The following is a 20,851-nucleotide window of genomic DNA, read 5'->3' on the forward strand; positions in this document are numbered from 1 at the left end:
GTTCTCTCTTGTAGAACTGTCACTGAGCAGATTGAAATGTTCGAAAATGGCCGTACTAGTCTGACGGATGCAGAGCACTCTGGATGTTTTCACCAGATTCCTCTAAAATGACGTCCAAGCGAGTTTCTCAGGACTTCAAAGTCCTCCTGGGCTGCCATACACGTTAGGTTCGCTGTGTGAAAAAATCTGTTTAAAGTTTCCGCGAGGTTTGCTCTTAATGTTATACATTCAGGCCCACAGACTCAGAAACAAGGTCTGAAAATGTAAAGTAGGCCTCGTCACACACATGCGCATGGAAGGGTGTCCAAGGGTTAAACTGAGTACTGCGTGCTGAGACAGGGGCTGATGGGATGAACTTGTGCTCTTTCTCCTTCCCCTTTATATCCCCAGAAAGGGAAAACCGCTCGAACCCTCGTCTGGTTCGTCCACAGACTCCACTTCCTCCAGTTCTGACTGGCAAGCTGGCTGCCCTTGCAGTTTAGTATAAGACTTGTCACCCTGTGGTGAAGATGGCTGTGAAACGCATACATTGCACCAAAGAGGAAGAGCGTTCTGTCATACGCTTTTTGTGGGCAGAAGGTGTGCCAGGAGAAGAAATTCATCTCTGCATGTGTGCTCAGCATGGGGATCAAGTTCTCTCTCGAAGAGTCGTCTATGAGTGGATTGAGATGGAACATCCTGCTTATAGTCCTGATTTCCACCTTTTTGGACGGCTCGAAGAAGCTTTAAGGTGAAGAAGATTTTCATGTGATGATGATGATGTGAAAGCAGCATTGCATCAGTGGCTACGTGCTCAACCAAAAACATTTTTTTGCTGATGGAAAATGAAAAAGTTGGTATGACGGCGGGAAAATTGCATCTCAAAGGAAGGTGACTATGTGGTGGGTGTGACGCTATAGCCTCACCGTGGCGCTAAGACACTATACTGTAGTACAGATAGAAACCGGGGCAAGACTCTTAGTAAGTTTTAGGTATGAACAATACACCAGCGAGTTTACAACAGAAAAAAAGAAAAAAAAAAATTCACTTTAACAAGGTTTTTGGACTTACCATCAGGTTTTTTGTTTCGGGTGTAAGCCACGCTCATAACATTCCACTTTTACCGAGCGGTGTTTTAAAGGTGGCGCCGAAGCTAAACGCAGTCACAGATGCCTGGGAAGGTCAAAAGACCTTAGGAGGTCTTAGGAGGAGTCCAAGTTGGATTAGTAATGTATGTGTACCGTAATGTTTCCGTTTGTATCTTAGTAACCTCGAGGTTAGGTATAAATGTTTTTGTTGTTTAGTGTTTTATTGTGTATATTTTGTTATCACATATTTTGATTTATACTTGAAGCGTAGGATTTCCCCAGCAGGCCTGAAATGGTATCTCCCTATGTTTAGGCAAGCCGGCCCTGGTAATGGAAAAGGCTTTATAAGTACAGTTGTGGTCGCAAGAGGGGGAGAACGATTGTTTGGAGAGAATTAAGAAGGGTCAGGTAGTGTGAGGCACGCCAGACTTAATAGGTGCCTGGTGGCTGAGCTGCTGGTTGATGGAAAGGAGTGTGTCAGGCTCCCGAGATTTTTTTTTTTTTAAGGAGTTGTACTTTTGACCCGGACTGAAACAGAGTCCAGTTTTGTTTTATGTTAAGGCTGCTGATGCCCTGATGGACTGGAATTGACTGTATATACAGTCATATGAAAAAGTTTGAGAACCCCTCTGAGCCTGCATAATAATCGACTCTCCTTTCAACTACATAGATAACAGTGGTATGTCTTTCATTTCCTAGGAACATCTGAGTACTGCGATGTTTTCTGAACAAGGATTTTTAGTGAAGCAGTATTTAGTTGTATGAAATTAAATCAAATGTGAAAAACTGGCTGTGCATACATGTGGGTCCCCTTGTCATTGTGCTGATTTGAATGTCTGTCATTGCTCGATGCTGATTGGTTGATGAGCTCATCAAGCCTTGAACTTCATAGACAGGTGTGTCCCATCATGAGATATAAAGGTATTTAAGGAGGTCAATTACAAGTTGTGCTTCCCTTTGACTCTCCTCTGAAGAGTGACAGCATGGGATCCACAAAGCAACTCTCCAAAGATCTGAAAACAAAGATTGTTCAGTCTCCTGGTTTAGGGGAAGGCTACAAAAAGCCATCTCAGAAGTTTAAACTGTCAGTTTCTGTAACTGTCAGGAATGGAATCAGGAAATGGAAGGCCACAGGCACAGTTGCTGTTAAACCCAGCAGGTCTGGCAGGCCAAGAAAAATACAGGAGCGGCATATGAGCAGGATTGTGAGAATGGTGACAGACAACCCACAGATCACCTCCAAAGACCTGCAAGAACATCTGGCTGCAGATGGTGTATCTGTACATCGTTCTACAATTCAGCGCAATTTGCACAAAGAACATCTGTATGGCAGGGTGATGAGAAAGAAGCCCTTTCTGCACTCGCGCCACAAACAGAGTCGCTTGCTGTATGCCAGTGCTCATTTAGACAACCAGATTCATTTTGGAACAAAGTGCTTGGACTGATGAGACAAAAATGGAGTTATTTGGTGAGAACAAAAAGCGCTTTACATGGTGGAAGAAGAACACCGCATTCCAAGAAAAACACCTGCTACCTGCTATCAAATTTGGTGGAGGTTCCATCATGCCGTGAGGCTGTGTGTCTAGTTCATGGACTGGGGCCCTTGTTAAAGTCGAGGGTCAGATGAATTCAACCCAATATCAACAAATTCTTCAGGATAATGTTCAAGCATCAGTCACAAAGTTGAAGTTACGTAGAGGTTGGATATTCCAATGAGACAATGACCCAAAACACAGTTGGAAATCTACAAAGGCATTCATGCAGAGGGAGAAGTACAATGTTCTGGAATGGCCGTCACAGTCCCCTGACTTGAATATCAACGAAAATCTATGGGATGATTTGAAGCAGGCTGTCCATCAAATTGAACTGAACTGGAGAGATTTTGTATGAAGAATGGTGAACAATACCTCCATCCAGAATCAGACACTCATCAGAATCTATAGGAGGACAGCGTCTAGAGGACAAAAGGAGGCTCAGCTAAGTATTGATGTCATATCTCTGTTGGGGTGCCCACATTTATGCACCTGTCTAATTTTGTTATGATGCATATTGCATATTTTCTGTTAATCCAATAAACTTAATGTCATTGCTGAAATTCTACTGATTCTGGCAATCTCATTCAAGTAATCTTGTTGTGCCCCACACTAATCTACACTCCATGGGTGACAGCAGGGCCTTCAGCTGTATAGCGCCCAGACTCTGGAATGACCTACCAAAATTAATCAGGTCAACTGACTCCATGAATTCTTTTAAAAAACAACTCAAAACTCATCTGTTCAGGAAGGCTTTTAGCTCTACTTGACTTTATTACCCTTCTCTCAGTTTACCTCCATGTCAAGATGCTCATGTAACCTGTGTGTGTGTGCGAGACCATCAATTATGTTGTCTGTTTCTTTTTTTTTCAGAATTCACTGTCTTAATCTTCTTTATTTATTTATCTGGTTTGTACAATGCTATATACTGTATACACTGCCTTTCTTTATTATATTCTGTAAGTGCCTTGAGCATGGGAAAGGCGCTATATAAATAAAATGTATTATTATTATTACTGTGTCCACAAGGCATATCGTATATTAAAAGGACGTTGGTACTTTGAAAGCTCAGCCAATGAGAAACAAAAATCCAAAGAATTAAGAGGGGTACCCAAACTTTTTCATATGACTGTATATTAGGGTAACAGCCTCTATGTTTTTCAATTTCTATTTTTTGTCTTTCCTTTTTTTTTCTTTATAATTAGATTTTGTCTTGTCACAGGACTATTTATACATTTTTTGTGCGTCCTTTTACATCAGCAACTGTTTTTTTTTCCATTTTTTTTCTCTCTATTGTGGAATAATAAAATTACCTTTTTTTTTTTTTGAACATCTGCCTCTCTCGTGCCTCTCTTATTACCCCCGCAGTCCTGGTCAGTCCCAAACTATTAGCAGGCCATCTACTTTAGTAGACGGCTTGTGACAGTGATGTCATTTGTTTTTGAAATTCTTAACAAATAGAGATAAAAAAAAAAGTGTAGAAACCTTTTGAACGTCCCTCGTAGTTAGTAAAAAATATCATTATTAGTGAACTGAATAAGTAAAAACACATCTAATATTGCAACTTCATCATATGGTAATACTCAGAAATCTGTTCCTGCCCCATCCCGTATCTGCTTCAGTACACACAAATACAGGTGTTTCACTGTTTTGCCATCAAAAGCAGCTGTGGAATGAATAAAAGAAAGAATAAAAAAAAATAGATATACAAGCTGACGTGACCTCCCTCAAGGTAAAACTGGCACAGTAAACCAAGTCATAGTTGAAGTTGCACCAAATGTTTCTCCGTTTTTTGGGTGGATGAGGTTGAAAATTTAAAAATGGCTTTTCTATGGGAAATTGGGAAATGGGAAATTTTGAAAATAAATAAAGAAAAGTTACTGGTACTTAGTATAGCCTGTCCACAAATTCCACTCACCACATCTAATTCCGGCATGTCTTCCATAACCCGGACCATGTTTTCGATTTTGGTATCTGCAGTAAATAAGAAGTCGTCATCCACCCATAAAAAGTACTTTGTGGTCACTTGCGAGACTGCAAGGTTTCTGCCAGCAAACCATCCCTTTTGAGTAAGATTGAGAGAAAGTTAGAATTACCAGAAAGAAACAGGAAACAAATAAAGACAATCTTTTGATTGTTCTCTAAACTGCGAGACTTGCTATATTGAGACAGGAACTGGAATGACAGCATTTGAAGCCGAGGAATGTCTCCCTCACTTTTCCTGAAATCGTGCCCATTGCAAGGCTGACATCCCATCTAGTGAGCAGATTGTCTGGTAGAACAACTTTGTAGACCATTAGAACAATCTGGACGAGAACAGGCCACTCTGGTCACCATCCCAATCCTCTTAATTCTTCCAAAAGAACATCACACCGAGACTTACTGCTTTCTTAACCAGAATGAAGACGTTTCAGACACCTATTTACAGAGTTCCAAAGTCACATGACCAGCAATGGGCATCGTTTCTTGAGAAAGACTTTTCTTAGGGCATTGTGGAGAGTCATTTTTGAACAAAAAAACAAAAAGAAAAGAACACCACTTCCCTCAACATACCTTACCAGGTGGCATTATATAATGCTCCACATTGGGCTCATCGACCGTCTGAGGTTTGAAGCTGTCGTCAGCAACGATGATTTTGATTTCTGAGTAGAACTGGCGAACACTGGCAATCAACTTCTTCAGCTGAGCATATCTGAGAAAGGTTTTGGTGGTGATGGTAACCAGAGAGCTGATCTTTGAACCTGTGCAATTGAAAGACATGTCTGAAACAGTGCACTATTCGCAAAATGGTAACCTGGCGATCAAAAGATACTGTTGTTGTGTTCCGTTTATCACAGACTTTCAGCAATGACACAATGAGAATAACATCACACCCGAGTTGACCGTATTCCAGTTAAAAATATGAAAAAACAATAGAGACACCTGTAGGAAAACCACCGTTGTGCTTGCTCTTTCGGAATATGGACAACTACTGAATAATGCGTGATGTGATATTTTGGGAATTCAAACACCACAGATAGAAGTTGAACAGTACGACTAATTTAATGAGACACGTAGACAGAAGTGCTAATAAACAGCAGAATACTACAGCTTTCGCTTCTGTTGATGTGCGGTGCAGCCATCTTGGATTTTGAGGTTGGGATCGACAAGGATCTCATGACATTTCCAAGTAGGAAATCTGACTTTGAGTTTCAGTTGAAATGTCCAACTAGGAACTCAGAAATTTCCAACTTCCTACAGCATAAGGTTACAGAAATGTATGACTAGTAAGGGCCAAGAAGGTGTGAAAAACAAGGGGCCTCTGGCATGACGGCACTGAGGTTAGCATTTTTGTCTCACCTGTGGTGAGTCATGAGCTTCAGTTAATGAGTGAAAGGATGAGTGTGTGTTTGCAGTTTTATAACAAGTGATTTGAAAACAAAAATTAGAGTAAAAGTATAGTCTGTGGCTCTTGTTGCAGAAAAATATAGTAATTGTCTCTGCCACTGCATAATCAATTAGGGTCCGGAAATGTATGAGCCAACCTTAGAAAGTTAATGCTTTAATATATAGAGTTTGCTTAATTTGAATAGCTATATAGCTAAATACAGGGAGATTGACTCGAAAGAGGCCCCAAATATTCTTTAATAACTCTTGCTAAGACAAAGCAATCTGAATGAAACAACGTGCAATGTGCGCTCTCGAACAAGCCGGGATGCCTGTGTGTCGGAGCGATGAGGTAGACCAGGGGTGTCGAACTCCAGTCCTGGAGGGCTGCAATGACTGCAGGTTTTCATTCTAACCACCTTCTTAATTAGTGACCTGTTTTTCCTGCTAATTAACTTCTTTTACCTTAGATTTAATTAACTCGACTCAGACCCCTTAGTTCTTTCTATCTCCTTAATTAGCAGCCAAACAATAATTAGACACAAAACGAGCAAACAGCTGTCCAGCTAACCACATTATCTGAACATAAAGAAAGGTGAGGGTCTTGGTAAGGTTGATTTCTCAGGTCAATAATCAGAAACAGAAAATCAACACTGTAGCAGAATGAGAGCAGCAGCAAGCTATGGAATTAAGTAACGGGTTTAATTAACAGCAAGAATTGGCTTCTCATTAAGTAACTGGTTGGAGTTTGATGTTCCAGTTTAGCTGGTCATCTGTTGGCTCGTTTCACATCCCCTTTCCGTTTGGCTGCCATTTAATGAAGAAACAAATCAATTCAGAGGACGGAATCCTTAAAAACAGGGCTGTTAAAAGGAAGTGAAAAGGAGTTAATTAGCAGTGAAAACTGGTCACTGATTAGGAAAAGGATGAGAATGAAAACCTGCAGCCACTGTGGCCCTCCAAGCATGGAGTTCGACACCTGTGAGGTAGACGCTGGACAGACATCGCGACGTTTAACCTCTGTGACACTACGGGTCGCTGTTGCCCCGTGTAACCCTCAGACAACACATCCAGACACCAGTTAAAAGTCCCAGAAATAATTTTATTCTATAATGTGCACAAAGCACCTCCACCTCCACAATACACAATTCAATAATCACAATAAATCAATCCTCCACTCCACCCAGCAGCTCCGTCACACTTCCTCCCAACTCTGGCTCTCTTGCTGGGTTTCCCACAGTCGTTTATGTAGTCCGTGACCCGGAAGTGCTCCTGTCCTCCAGTCCATGTGATTCACTAGCACTTCCGGGTCGGCTGAAGATTCATATTTTTCTTCAGCCTGGAAGTACTTCTGTTCTTCCGTCCCCGTGACTTGGGAGTACTTCCGGGCTATAGGGAAAATAGAAATCCCTGTGTCTCCCTGCAGCGTCCCCTGGCGGCACCCATGGTATCCAGCAGGGCTGTGAAGCCGAACTCCATTTTCCAGGATGCCCTGCGGGAATCCGGGGCAACTCCATGTTGCAGGGAGGACTCCATCTAACGGCCTGGATGTATTGGCCGGGATAATCTGCCGGCCATCTCTCACACCTCCGTTTGCAACTTCTTGGTGCGTATGCCCATACCCCTTTACTCAGTCACTCGACTTCTCATTAGGATGGTGGTGTACAGTATTGAGTAGCGTGTCTTCATGGTGCGAACCTATTGGGTCACCAATTCGTTTAAGCGATGTCAGAATCAACTGAATGATCGTGAGTTAACAGAAGGTTACTTCCAGCAAGATGGAGCAACATGTCAGACATTGGCAACGAGCAGGGCAGAAATGAAGTCCTTCTTTGGCAACAGGGTCATTTCAAAGGGGCTTTGGCCACCACGGTCGCCGGATCTGACACCACCAGACTTCTTCCTTTGGGGTCTACTCAAAGAAAAAGTCTATCGGAACAAGCCTTGCACTGCGGAAGATCTGAAGGAAAACATCCAACGTGAAATTGCTGCTATTCACCCCGCCCCAAGATGCTTGCCGATACGTTCAGGGACATAGAGTGTCACGTCGAAATGTGTCTGGCAGAAAACGGAAATCACGTCCAGCATCACATGTAATGCAATCGATTACACATACATCAAGATACAGAGCGGATTTTTTTGGTTCAGATTGCTTCATCCTAACAGGAGTTACAACAGAATATTCGGGGCCTATTTTGAGGGAATCTCCGTGTAGCTTAGCTATATCTGCAATACAGTGTGTTAATTAAGTCAGTGTGTTTTGGAATTGGCTCTTAGCTAGAATGGACTGAAAGGCCCATTTACAGTTTGTATGTGGGATAGGCATACAGTTTTCTGACGAAAAATTATAGCTGCGTTTACCCAACATTACCAGCATTCTGCAACTTTAGTTTGCTTCTTGGGATTCTGACAATAGCCTGACACATTGAAATGATTCCACAGACCAAATATCTTCGTTTTTAAAAGGTTTAGTAAAATTCAAAGTAAAACAGTTCACACAAAAATACAGAAAAGTTGGTATTGCAAAGTAAAGAAAAGTTCTGTTTAAAGCTTTTATGTCTTGTTTGTTTAAGTTTTCTAATACAGTTGAACCATACAGTATCTAAACGGTCTGAAAACTGTATGCCTACCTCATGAACAAACTGCAAATGGGTCTTTCAGCCCACGCCAGGTAAGAGCCTATTGAAAAACACACTGACTTAATTGACATACTGTACTGCAAGATATAGTGAAGAAGGGTCTATCTCATGTTAACTTACACGGGGTTAAAGGTTATATCACAATCTATAGCTTCTTCTTCATCATCATCTTCTTCATTTTTTTGCTGCTCCCGTTAGGGGTTGCCACAGCGGATCATCTTCTTCCATATCTTTCTGTCCTCGTCATCTTGTTCTGTCACACCCATCACCTGCATGTCCTCTCTCACCACATCCATAACCCTTCTCTTAGGCCTTCCTCTTTTCCTCTTCCCTGGCAGCTATATCCTTAGCATCCTTCTCCCAATATACCCAGTATCTCTCCCCTGCACATGTCCAAACCAAAGCAATCTCACCTCTCTGGCTTTGTCTCCCAACCTGAGCTGACCCTCTAATGTCCTCATTTCTAATTCTATCCATCCTCGTCACACCCAATGCAAATCTTAGCATCTTTAACTCTGCCACCTCCAGCTCTGTCTCCTGTGCCACCGTCTCCAGCCCATATAACACAGCTGGTCTCACGACCGTCCTGTAGACCTTCCCTTTCACTCTTGCTGATACCCGTCTGTCACAAATCACTCCTGACACTCTTCTCCACCCACTCCACTCTGCCTGCACTCTCTTCTTCAATTCTCTTCAACAATCCCCATTACTCTGTACTGTTGATCCCAAGTATTTAAACTCCTCCACCTTCGCCAACACTACTCCCTCATCCTCACCATTCCACTGACCTCCCTCTCATTCACACACATGTATTCTGTCTTAGTGGTCCTACTGACCTTCATTCCTCTCCTCTATAGCTATTGTTGTGATGTGAGATTTTGCAAGATGATAAATATTTTATATGTCTTTATTTGTAACTTAGGCAAAGCAATGTAATATTAGTATTACATTAGTGAGAAGCATTAATAATAATAATAATAATAATAATAATTCATTACATTTATATAGCGCTTTTCTCAGTACTCAAAGTGCTATCCACACAGGGAGGAACCGGGAAGTGAACCCACAATCTTCCATAGTCTCCTTACTGCAAAGCAGCAGCACTACCACTGTGCCACCTGTGAGGATAAGCATTCATGTTTACAACCACCACTCACCCCCCAAACCCCCCCAGGACTGAGTCTCTTTGAATTTTACGACAGGATTTGGGGGAAGTGCCTCAAACCAGTTTGGCAAGTGTTTCTCTGCTAAAGTCTCCCTCTCAACCCCCACAGGAAAGCCAGGCTGCCTAACTGCCAAGCTTTACCTTAACATATGGTTTTGGGGGGTGGCAGGTGTGAAGGTGTTCTATTCCCCCATTGGTCTGAAGTATGGCTGTTTGGAACTGGCTTGTATCAGAAGCCTTTAAGTACCATGACGTCTTATTGGCTCTAGGGGTTGGACAGAAAAACTATAAATTTGCTCAGTCTCTCTCTCTCTTACCAAATGATGAAGGAGCATCTCACACACACCATGAACTGAAAAGGGCAACACAATGAAGAGCACAGCTTGGCAGCCATATTGAGACAGGCATGAGGCCTGTGCTGAAGAAAGCCGACCACAAATGATGCCTTAACTAGAGACATTTTTAAGTAAATAACAAGTTGTAGCGGGGCTACATAGTAAAATTGTTTTCAATGTATGTCCCGTTTGCTGTTCATGATGTGTACATCAGAGAATGTTGTCCCCGTAAATACAGAGGGGATGGATGAGGGATAGAAACCGCAGCCCCAGGATGGAAAGCACCTGTTCACATTCAGTTACATCCGGTTCAGTACTATTTAAACGATCAGGAGGGAAAGAAAAAGGGGAGAAGAAGAGAGGAAGGAGAAAGATGGAGATTTCATTTAACAACAACAAACCATCATTTCCTGCTATTTTTCACATCACGCTTTGTATCCAGTTTGTTTCTCATTCCGCCGGATTCACTTCAGCTCAATCATCACCAGAAACCCCGGGGTTGGACTTCATTATCCACCATATACCAAGGAAACACCGGGAGATTGTTCCATTTATTCGGGAGATTCAAACGCATCCATTTTTTCTTGATCAGTCATCCGTATTCAGGACAGTAATATACCTGGACTCAAGTTCACGATCATTGTCATTTCAGTATTCATTCATTAATGTTATTTGTGTTTTGTGTGTTATACGTTACAGGGGCAAGGGAGGGTTTGTTACTGTATATATGGTGTTTCACATTGCTGCTTTGGTGGAGGGATATACATGTATATATTTTCTACGTGGGGAATGTGGTTCTATTCAATAAGGGTGTGCACAAAAAGGCAAGCTTCAAAAGGGCAACCTCAATTGGGCACGGAGAATAAAGGCGCGTGTAAATAAAGGCGAGCTTCAAAAGGGCGGCCTCAATTGGGCACGGAGAATAAAGGCGCGTGTAAATAAAGGCGAGCTTCAAAAGGGCGGCCTCAATTGAGGGCGGCGAATAAAGGCGTTCGTAGATAATTTAGTTCAAATGGCTCTGGAATATGTGAAGACCAACAAAGGTGAAGATCTACTCGTAGTCAAAGGCTACACATTGCGCCCAATTGAGGTCGCCCTTTTGAAGCTCGCCTTTTTGTGCGCACCCTTATTGAAGGATACCAGGGAATGTGCAGTATTGTTTTGTTATTGTGTTCCATTTAATATACAGTGCATCCGGAAAGTATTCACAGCGCATCACTTTTTCCACATTTTGTTATGTTACAGCCTTATTCCAAAATGGATTAAATTCATTTTTTTCCTCAGAATTCTACACACAACACCCCATAATGACAATGTGAAAAAAGTTTACTTGAGGTTTTTGCAAATTTATTAAAAATAAAAAAAACTGAGAAAGCACGTGTACATAAGTATTCACAACCTTTGCCGTGAAGCTCAAAATTGAGCTCAGGTGCCTCCTGTTTCCCCTGATCATCCTTGAGATGTTTCTGCAGCTTCATTGGAGTCCACCTGTGGTAAATTCAGTTGACTGGACATGATTTGGAAAGGCACACATTTATCTATAGAAGGTCCCACAGTTGACAGTTCATGTCAGAGCACAAACCAAGCATGAAGTCAAAGGAATTGTCTGTAGACCTCCGAGACAGGATTGTCTCGAGGCACAAATGTGGGGAAGGTTACAGAAACATTTCTGCTGCTTTGAAGGTCCCAATGAGCACAGTGACCTCCATCATCTGTAAGTGGAAGAAGTTCGAAACCACCAGGACTCTTCCTCGAGCTGGCCGGCAGTCTAAACTGAGCGATCGGGGGAGAAGAGCCTTAGTCAGGGAGGTGACCAAGAACCTGATGGTCACTCTGTCAGAGCTCCAGAGGTCCTCTGTGGAGAGAGGAGAACCTTCCAGAAGGACAACCATCTCTGCAGCAATCCACCAATCAGGCCTGTATGGTAGAGTGGCCAGATGGAAGCCACTCCTTAGTAAAAGGCACGTGGCAGCCCGCCTGGAGTTTACCAAAAGGAATCTGAAGGGCTCTCAGACCATGAGAAAGAAAATTCTCTGGTCTGATGAGACAAAGATTGAACTCTTTGGTATGAATGCCAGGCGTCACGTTTGGAGGAAACCAGGCACCGCTCATCACCAGGCCAATACCATCCCTAGAGTGAAGCATGGTGGTGGCAGCATCATGCTGTGGGGATGTTTTTCAGCGGCAGGGACTGGGAGACTAGTCAGGATAAAGGGAAAGATGACTGCAGCAATGTACAGAGACATCCTGGATGAAAACCTGCTCCAGAGCGCTCTTGACCTCAGACTGGGGTGACGGTTCATCTTTCAGCAGGACAATGACCCTAAGCACACAGCCAAGATATCAAAGGAGTGGCTTCAGGACAACTCTGTGAATGTCCTTGAGTGGCCCAGCCAGAGCCCAGACTTGAATCTGATTGAACATCTCTGGAGAGATCATAAAATGGCTGTGCACCGACGCTTCCCATCCAACCTGATGGAGCTTGAGAGGTGCTGCCAAGAGGAATGGGCGAAACTGGCCAAGGATAGGTGTGCCAAGCTTGTGGCATCATATTCAACAAGACTTGAGGCTGGAATTGCTGCCAAAGGGGCATCGACAAAGTATTGAGCAAAGGCTGTGAATACTTATGTACATGGGATTTCTCAGTTTTTTTACTTTTAATAAATTTGCAAAAATCTCAAGTAAACTTTTTTCACGTTGTCATTATGGGGTGTTGTGTGCAGAATTCTGAGGAAAAAAATGAATTTAATCCATTTTGGAATAAGGCTGTAACATAACAAAATGTGGAAAAAGTGACGCGCTGTGAATACTTTCTGGATGCACTGTATATATTCACTTTTTTTACATACCTGCTTTTGTGTGCTTGTGATTCACCGTCGATTGAGGGGAAAATATTATTTGTTATATGTAGATTAATCTCAGTAATTTATCCAGGCCACAGGTCTTGGTAGTGTAGCTGCCGGCTGGGTAAGGGGTCGGCCGCTACAAAGTCTGTGCACTGCCTGAACTACACGTCACCATTTATCAGGTTGTATGGTTGCCAATATTCAAAGTACTTTGCCCATTGTTATTATTTATGAATATTATCTATAATACATTGTTTAAATTGTAACATAACTCCTGCTTGTCTTTTACTACACCTAATTGCCCGAGGTTATAGATGTAAGAAGGGAAGGTGGGGAGAGTTTATAGAGTACAATACCTTATAAATAGTGATAAGTCTGTGAGACTTGAGGCATTCTGACAAAGGCTACATATTAATAATACAAAAGGGGAAAGTAGAGCAACATATTACTCTAGGCAAGACAAAAATGCTATGAAAGAAAATTATATTCTATTCAAATTAAGCAAACACTAATACGACTTTAACTTTCGAAGATTGGCTCATACAATGAGAGTGTGAATACAAACGACTGAAATGAATTTTCTTTGTAGGGTGGCAGGGCTCTCCTTTAGAGATGCTGTAGAGTGGGAAGTGCAGACATTCAGAAGAGGCTCCGAGTAGAGCCACTGACCCTTCGCATCAAGAGAAGCCAATCATGTGGAAGAAAAGAATTTGAAACAGACACCCCCCAATGGACTGCCCTGATTTAAGCAAAAAAACTCAGGCAGGAGAAAGCGTCAATCGTTGTTCATTATCTAAGTCTCTGAAGAGGTAACAAGTGTGTTAATGGTTAGCCACATGTCAGCCACATGCTACAAAGAAAAAATGTGTCACTATTCTTTAAAAGGAACTCATTACATAATCAGAAAACTTTTAACTTGATTGGTTACACCTAGATGCTAATGGGACATGGCAGATGTTGATACCTCAGATGACCACAATTTGATTGATAGTCTTGTTTGTTTAGGATGTCATTCTTATTTGTATTTTAGTACTAGGGTGTTGTACCGTGTTAGCCATTATGAATGTAGAGAAAAGCCAAGCAAAATGACACCTTTTATTGGCTAACTAAAAAGATTACAATATGCAAGCTTTCGAGGCAACTCGGGCCCCTTCTTCAGGCGAGATGTAATCAAGGAGATGTGTGAACTTATACACCCTTGTTTTACGAAGAAGTAAAGAGCAATGGCCTAATTCATTTTATGATCCAGCTTGGCACAAAAAACAGGAAATGTAGTACTAAAGATAAGAATGGTTATGCCATAAATATAACATTTTCTCTTAAGGGGTTATATAAAATAACAAGAAATACATTTATCATAGTGAATAATAAAATAACAGCGTCACCTTTTAAGCATAAGCTCAGAAGAATATGAGACTCAGACACATGCCAGGTGCACACTGCAGCAGGGTTCAAATTGAAGTCTTACAGGTAGCTGATACAGATGCCTCCCAGACACCTACCTACAGAGGTTTTATGGGCACAACCAGCTGGAAGAAGACCCAGGCCTCACTAGGAGGATTGTATCACCCAGATGGCTTGGGAACAGCTTGGGATCCCATAGCACGAGATGACAAGTGTGGCTGGGGAAAGGGACACATGGGCCTCTCAATGCTAAGACTGCTGCCCCCGTGACCCAGTTTTGGATAAGCAGCAGAAAATGAACCAATTAATGAATGGATGTTCCAGACTAAGGGGGTCCAGTGAACTACAGTAATAACATCAGCCCCTGGTAATAGAAACTCAAATATGGTATACCAAAGTGCACTTAGTTAGTTACATGGCACTTCTGATACATCTGATTAGGCCCATTATCTTAGGAGATTTCCTGGATGAAGCCGTGTAACACAGCTAGCGTTAAATACATAATTGACTTACCTTCTCCGGGATCATTCAACTTTGGAATGGTGTGCTGTCTTATTAAAATGGGAAAAACTGCAGTGTAATTTTCAAAAGTAAACCAAACTGTAGAGACACAAAACAAGAGTGAAAGAGACAGTCAGAAAACTGTACAGCAACACCTTAGATTTCATTTCTTCTTTACAAAAGATGGCACTGCGCCTCTAAACGCTGGCAAATACACACACAGCAGCAATAGCACCCTGAGCATTGGTAGCAGGCATCCCAGAACATTCCATCCCCCTGTGACCATTTTGTTTTTCTTTCATAATTGCTTACACATTCAAAGCAAGAACAGGCCAAACAGCTCTGGGCGTGGGAGAATTGTGGTAAATGTGATTCATGTAATGTCTTTGACATGATTGTGATGCTTTGAAAAGAACTCGGCCAGTGCCCACAAACTTGACAGGGTTAGAATTAAAATTTAGGATTTGCTATTTTTCTTCCCATTTCTATTTTCTATATTTAAGTTGTTTTCCCTGAAGTGATTTTAAAATAAATGATTGAATCTGTTCATTAAAAAAAATAAGTGTAAAGCTATATGAAGAACCATAATGTCAAAGGCTAATATGGTGGAGCACTTTAAAAAACTGCTAAAACTCATTATTTTAACATGGCGTTCTCTTACCTTCATTTTAGTGTAACCCTGACATTCTGTATATGCATTTAATTATAATTTTTATCATGGCTCCGCAATCCGTACTAACCCCTACTTTCTCTGCTGTTCTCTTTCCGGTTTTCTGTGGCGATGATCTGTGCCACCACCACCACCTTATCAGGGCATAAATGCAGTCCCTCCATTGATGGCTTGAAGGCCAGAGGTCCACACGACCATCATCATCATCAAATTCTTCCATATGTGAAATCTGAAGACCATGAGGACTGACTGAGATCATTAATGTCAGGTAGAATGACCAGTGGGGGCTGGGTGGTCTCGTGGCCACCGAACCCCTGCAGATTTTGCTTTTTCTGTCCTCCTGGCCATCAGACCTTACTTTATTCTTTGTTACTTAGTATTGCCTAATCGTATTTTTCTTTTTTCTTTCTTCATCTTGTAAAGCAGCGGTTCTCTTATCTGTGGGGGAAGTAACAAAAAAAGGGGGCACGAATGTTGCCATACGTGGCGTAATTTCGCTATTCATAAGGAAATTTTAAACTTGTAGCGGTGTATTGGCAGCAAAAAATATAGGAATAAATTTTAGGTTTCAAAAAAATGTTAGGGGGGTCGTGATTAAAACTTATGAAAACTCGGGTCGCAAATACTGAAAGGTTGAGAAACGCTGTTGTAAAGCACTTTGAGCTACACCATTTGTATGAAAACGTGCTATAGAAATAAATGTTGTTGTTGTTGTTGTAACATTCTCAGACCAGTTTAACTTATCATATATACTCGTGTAGAAGTCGGGTCTTGAAATCCGAAAAAAATCAATCATAAAATCAGACCCCAACTTATATGCCCGTTCAAAAATGCAACACTTAATTTTTTTTTTTTTTTACATCTTCTTGCCTCCTCCAATCTCACACCAGTTTGTCAAACACATCGAATTTTGTTGCAGCAGCATGGTTACCAATTTCTTTCGCCACATCAGCGACTTTTCATTTAAAACCTGCTTCATATTTCCTTCCTATCGAACGCTACATTGTAGATAAGGGATGCTCTTACAATAAAGGTGTATGAGGGTGTGAGATACAAAAAACAAAAATCAGTGCAAACGTCATTTCGGAAGAGTTCGGGTATTACCGTGTGGTCACGTGGGCACAATAGAGAGGGAGAAAAGGCCGTGTGCTCAGTGGTTACTCTCTCAGGTGGGCGTTAGCTAGGGATGGGAATTGATAAGATTTTCACGATTCCGATTCCATTTTCGATTCTGTTTAGCAATTCGATTCTTTATCGATTCTCCTATCGATTCTTATTTTTAAAAAAGGAGAACACACAGGTCGATTAGCTTAGAACTATGTTTAATATCTTATCTTTAACCCTAACTACAAAGAGGACTATTTCATTTATGTTAGGTAGAATGCCCAGAGGGGACTGGGTGGTCTCGTGGCCTGGAACCCCTGCAGATTTTATTTTTTTCTCCAGCTCTCTGGAGTTTTTTTTGTTTTTTCTGTCCACCCTGGCCATCGGACCTTACTCCTTTTCTATGTTAACTAATGTTGCCTTATTTTAATTTCTTATTTTGTCTTTTATTTTTCTTCTCTTCATTATGTAAAGCACTTTGAGCTACTTTTTGTATGAAAATGTGCTATATAAATAAATGTTGTTGTCGTTATCTTTGAACGAGATAGAAATTTAGGAGTAGCATGACCTTACAAACCCAACAGTGAGATCTTAAGAGATCCACAGCCTACGGCTCCTTGATGGGGTGCCACGGGGTCCCCAGAAAAAAAATTGTAAATGTAAAATAATAATAAAATAAATATTCTTCTGTAGCAATAACAAAGTATAACATAAATTATTCTGTGGCAATTACACAAGAATGCCCAGTAACATTTACACTCTCCTTTTTAAAAGTATATATGAGCTGAGCACTCAAAAATAAAACTACATCAGCCAGCAACAAATACAATCAACTCAAGTCCAATGGAACTGTGCACTGTGCAATTCTGCAACCATCAACTATGGAGAATTAACAATTCTTTTGCAGAAATATAAGCATATCTGCTTTTTCAGGAAGGAAATTTTACTTTTCCCCGCCTCTGTGAAAGGAGAAGCTACTGGTAGACTGCAGCGAGAACTGCCAGCATCTGTGCCAGCCAGACTCTGTCTGTCTGTCTCTCTCGTCATGGTCATCTAAATGCAATGCACAGTGATAGCAGGTTTTGCAATAAGGCAAATCGCGCTAACATAATATGCAATGTTAGTTGATTAGTTACCTGCCGTATTAACGGGAGAGGACGTGCAAATGTTACCGCTGCTGCTGGGTTGAGATTCACTAGTCCGGAGCGGACCAAAAACACGACATTCATTTAAGGTTATCGCGTGTTTTGTGAGCAAATGCTTTTGCATATTCGTAGTGTTTCCTCCCTTTGATGAAATATCTACTTTGCAAGTATTGCAAGTTGCCCTGTTGTCATCCTTTCTCGTAAAGTATAACCAAACTTTTGAGCGTTTGTGCCGCTTAGGCGCCATGTTTCCTGCTGGGTAAATGACGCTACGCAACGTGGTGATAACAACAACAACAACATTTATTTATATAGCACATTTTCATACAAAAAGTAGCTCAAAGTGCTTTACATAATGGAGAGAAGAAAAATAAAAGACAAAATAAGAAATTAAAATAAGACAACATTAATTAACATAGAAAGGAGTAAGGTCCGATGGCCAGGGTGGACAGAAAAAACAAAATAAAACTCCAGAAGGCTGGAGAAAAAAATAAAATCTGTAGGGGTTCCAGGCCACGAGACCACCCAGTCCCCTCTGGGCATTCTACCTAACATAAATGAAATAGTCCTCTTTGTAGTTCGGGTTTTTCACGGAGTCACTTGATGCTGATGGTCATACAGATTTCTGGCTTTTAATCCATCCATCATTGCTGGAACATCATGGTGCTTTGGGTAGATGGTGGTGGCACACGCCACCACCAACAGGACACCGGAAAAGGAAACAGAAGAGAGAGTAGGGGTTAGTACAGATTTTGAATGAATAGTTATTATAATGAATTGGATATACAGAGTATCAGGATTAAATTACAGTGAAGTTATGAGAAGGCCATGTTAAAATAATGTGTTTTCAGTAGTTTTTTAAAGTGCTCCACTGTATTAGCCTGGCGAATTCCTACTGGCAGGCTATTCCAGATTTTAGGTGCATAACAGCAGAAGGCTGCCCGCCTCACCACTTCTTTTAAGTTTTGCTCTTGGAATTCTAAGGAGACACTCAGTTGAGGATCTGAGGTTACGATTTGGAATATAAGGTGTCAGACATTCTGATATATAAGCCGGGGCGAGATTATTTAAAGCTTTATAAATCATAAGCAGAATTTTAAAGTCAATTCTGAATGACACAGGTAACCAGTGTAGTGACATCAAAACTGAAGAAATGTGCTCGGATTTTATTTTCCTGGTAAGGATTCTAGCAGCTGCATTCTGCACTAGTTGCAAACGATTGATGTCTTTTTTGGGTAGTCCTGAGAGGAGTGCGTTACAGTAATCTAGCCGACTGAAAACAAACGCATGAACTAATTTCTCTGCATCTTTCGATGATATAAGAGGTCTAACTTTTGCTATGTTTCTTAGGTGAAAAAATGCTGTCCTAGTGATCTGATTAATATGCGATTTAAAATTCAGATTACAATCAACGGTTACCCCTAAGCTTTTTACCTCCGATTTGACTTTTAATCCTAATGCATCCAGTTTATTTCTAATAGCCTCATTGTATCCATTATTGCCAATCACTAAGATTTCGGTTTTTTCTTTATTTAATTTGAGAAAGTTACTATTCATCCATTCTGAGATACAAGTTAGACATTGTGTTAGCGAATCAAGAGATTTGGGGTCATCAGGTGCTATTGATAAATACAGCTGTGTGTCATCAGCATAGCTGTGGTAGCTCACGTTGTGCCCTGAGATAATCTGACCTAATGGAAGCATGTAGATTGAGAAGAGCAGTGGACCCAGGATAGAGCCTTGTGGAACACCATATAGAATATCATGTGTCTTTGAGTTATAATTACCACAACTAACAAAGAATTTTCTCCCTGCCAGGTAGGATTCAAACCAATTTAAGACACTGCCAGAGAGGCCCACCCATTGACTAAGGCGATTCTTAAGAATATTATGATCAATGGTGTCAAATGCGGCACTCAGATCTAAGAGGATGAGAACAGATAAATGGCCTCTGTCTGCATTTACCCGCAAGTCATTTACTACTTTAACGAGTGCAGTTTCTGTGCTGTGATTTGTTCTAAAACCTGACTGAAATTTATCAAGAATAGCATGTTTATTGAGGTGCTCATTTAACTGCATAATGACTGCCTTCTCTAGAATTTTACTTAAGAAAGGCAGGTTAGAGATGGGTCTATAATTTTCAAGAGCAGAGGGATCGAGATTATTTTTCTTAAGTAGGGGTTTAACTACCGCAGTCTTAAGACAGTCTGGGAAGACCCCCGTATCTAATGACGAGTTTACTATGTCAAGAACATTATCACTAAGCACGCCCGATACTTCTTTGAAAAAATTTGTTTTGTGATGTCATTCGAGGCGACTGGAATCGATAGGGGAATCGTTTGCAAAAAATGGCAAACAATTCCAAGGAATTGAAACAGTGGGAACCGGTTCTCAACAAGAACTGGTTTTCGATTCCCATCCCTAGCGTTAGCATATCATAATCTCTTGGACCAATAGCGGGAGTTTTCCCACATTCGACTTATACAACTGACATTATAAAATACCAGAAATTATATGGTAAAATCAAGTCCCGACTTATCCACGGGAGAACTTAAACACGAGTATATACGGTAATTTAGGGTTGGAGAAGACACATTAGATCAGGGTTGGAGAAGACACATTAGATCAGGGTTGTCGAACTCCAGTCCTGGAGGGCCACAGTGGCTGCAGGTTTTCATTCTAACCATCTTCTTACAATAACAAACAATAATGAGACACAAAACAAGCCGCCACATTGCACAATATTTGAAAATAAAGAAAGGTGATGGTCTTGGTAAGGTTGATCTCTCAACTCACCAAAACACTTTGACGATGTTCTTATAAAAAACAGAAAATCAACAGTTTTGGAAATGTTTGCTATTGCAGTACGAGAGCAGCAACAAGCCGTGGAATTAAATAATGGGTTTAATTAACAGCAAGCATCAGCTTCTCATTAAGAAACTGGTTTTAATTTGAAGCCCCAGTTTAAGCTGGTCATCTCTTGGCTCGTTTCACATCTCATTTCTGTTTGGCTGTCATTTAATGAGGAAACAAATCAATTCAGAGGACTGATTCCTTCTAACATGGCTGTTAAAATA

The 20,851-nt window shown here is 41.2% G+C and overlaps 1 protein-coding gene across 1 annotated transcript in view; it reads right to left on the bottom strand.

The window, feature by feature from the left end:
- LOC114664579 (beta-1,4 N-acetylgalactosaminyltransferase 2-like) overlaps positions 1-20,851 on the bottom strand; it is a 100,023-nt gene that overhangs the window by 12,543 nt on the left and 66,629 nt on the right. Inside the window, exons 8-10 of the mRNA XM_028818747.2 lie at positions 14,868-14,954; positions 5,153-5,340; positions 4,518-4,661 (exon numbers count right to left, since the gene is read on the bottom strand). Of these exons, the coding sequence (XP_028674580.1) occupies positions 4,518-4,661; positions 5,153-5,340; positions 14,868-14,954 (419 nt within the window). The remainder of the gene's footprint in view (positions 1-4,517; positions 4,662-5,152; positions 5,341-14,867; positions 14,955-20,851) is intronic.

The sequence above is a fragment of the Erpetoichthys calabaricus genome, chromosome 14 (assembly GCF_900747795.2).
Source record: "Erpetoichthys calabaricus chromosome 14, fErpCal1.3, whole genome shotgun sequence".
Classification (NCBI taxonomy): domain Eukaryota; kingdom Metazoa; phylum Chordata; class Cladistia; order Polypteriformes; family Polypteridae; genus Erpetoichthys; species Erpetoichthys calabaricus.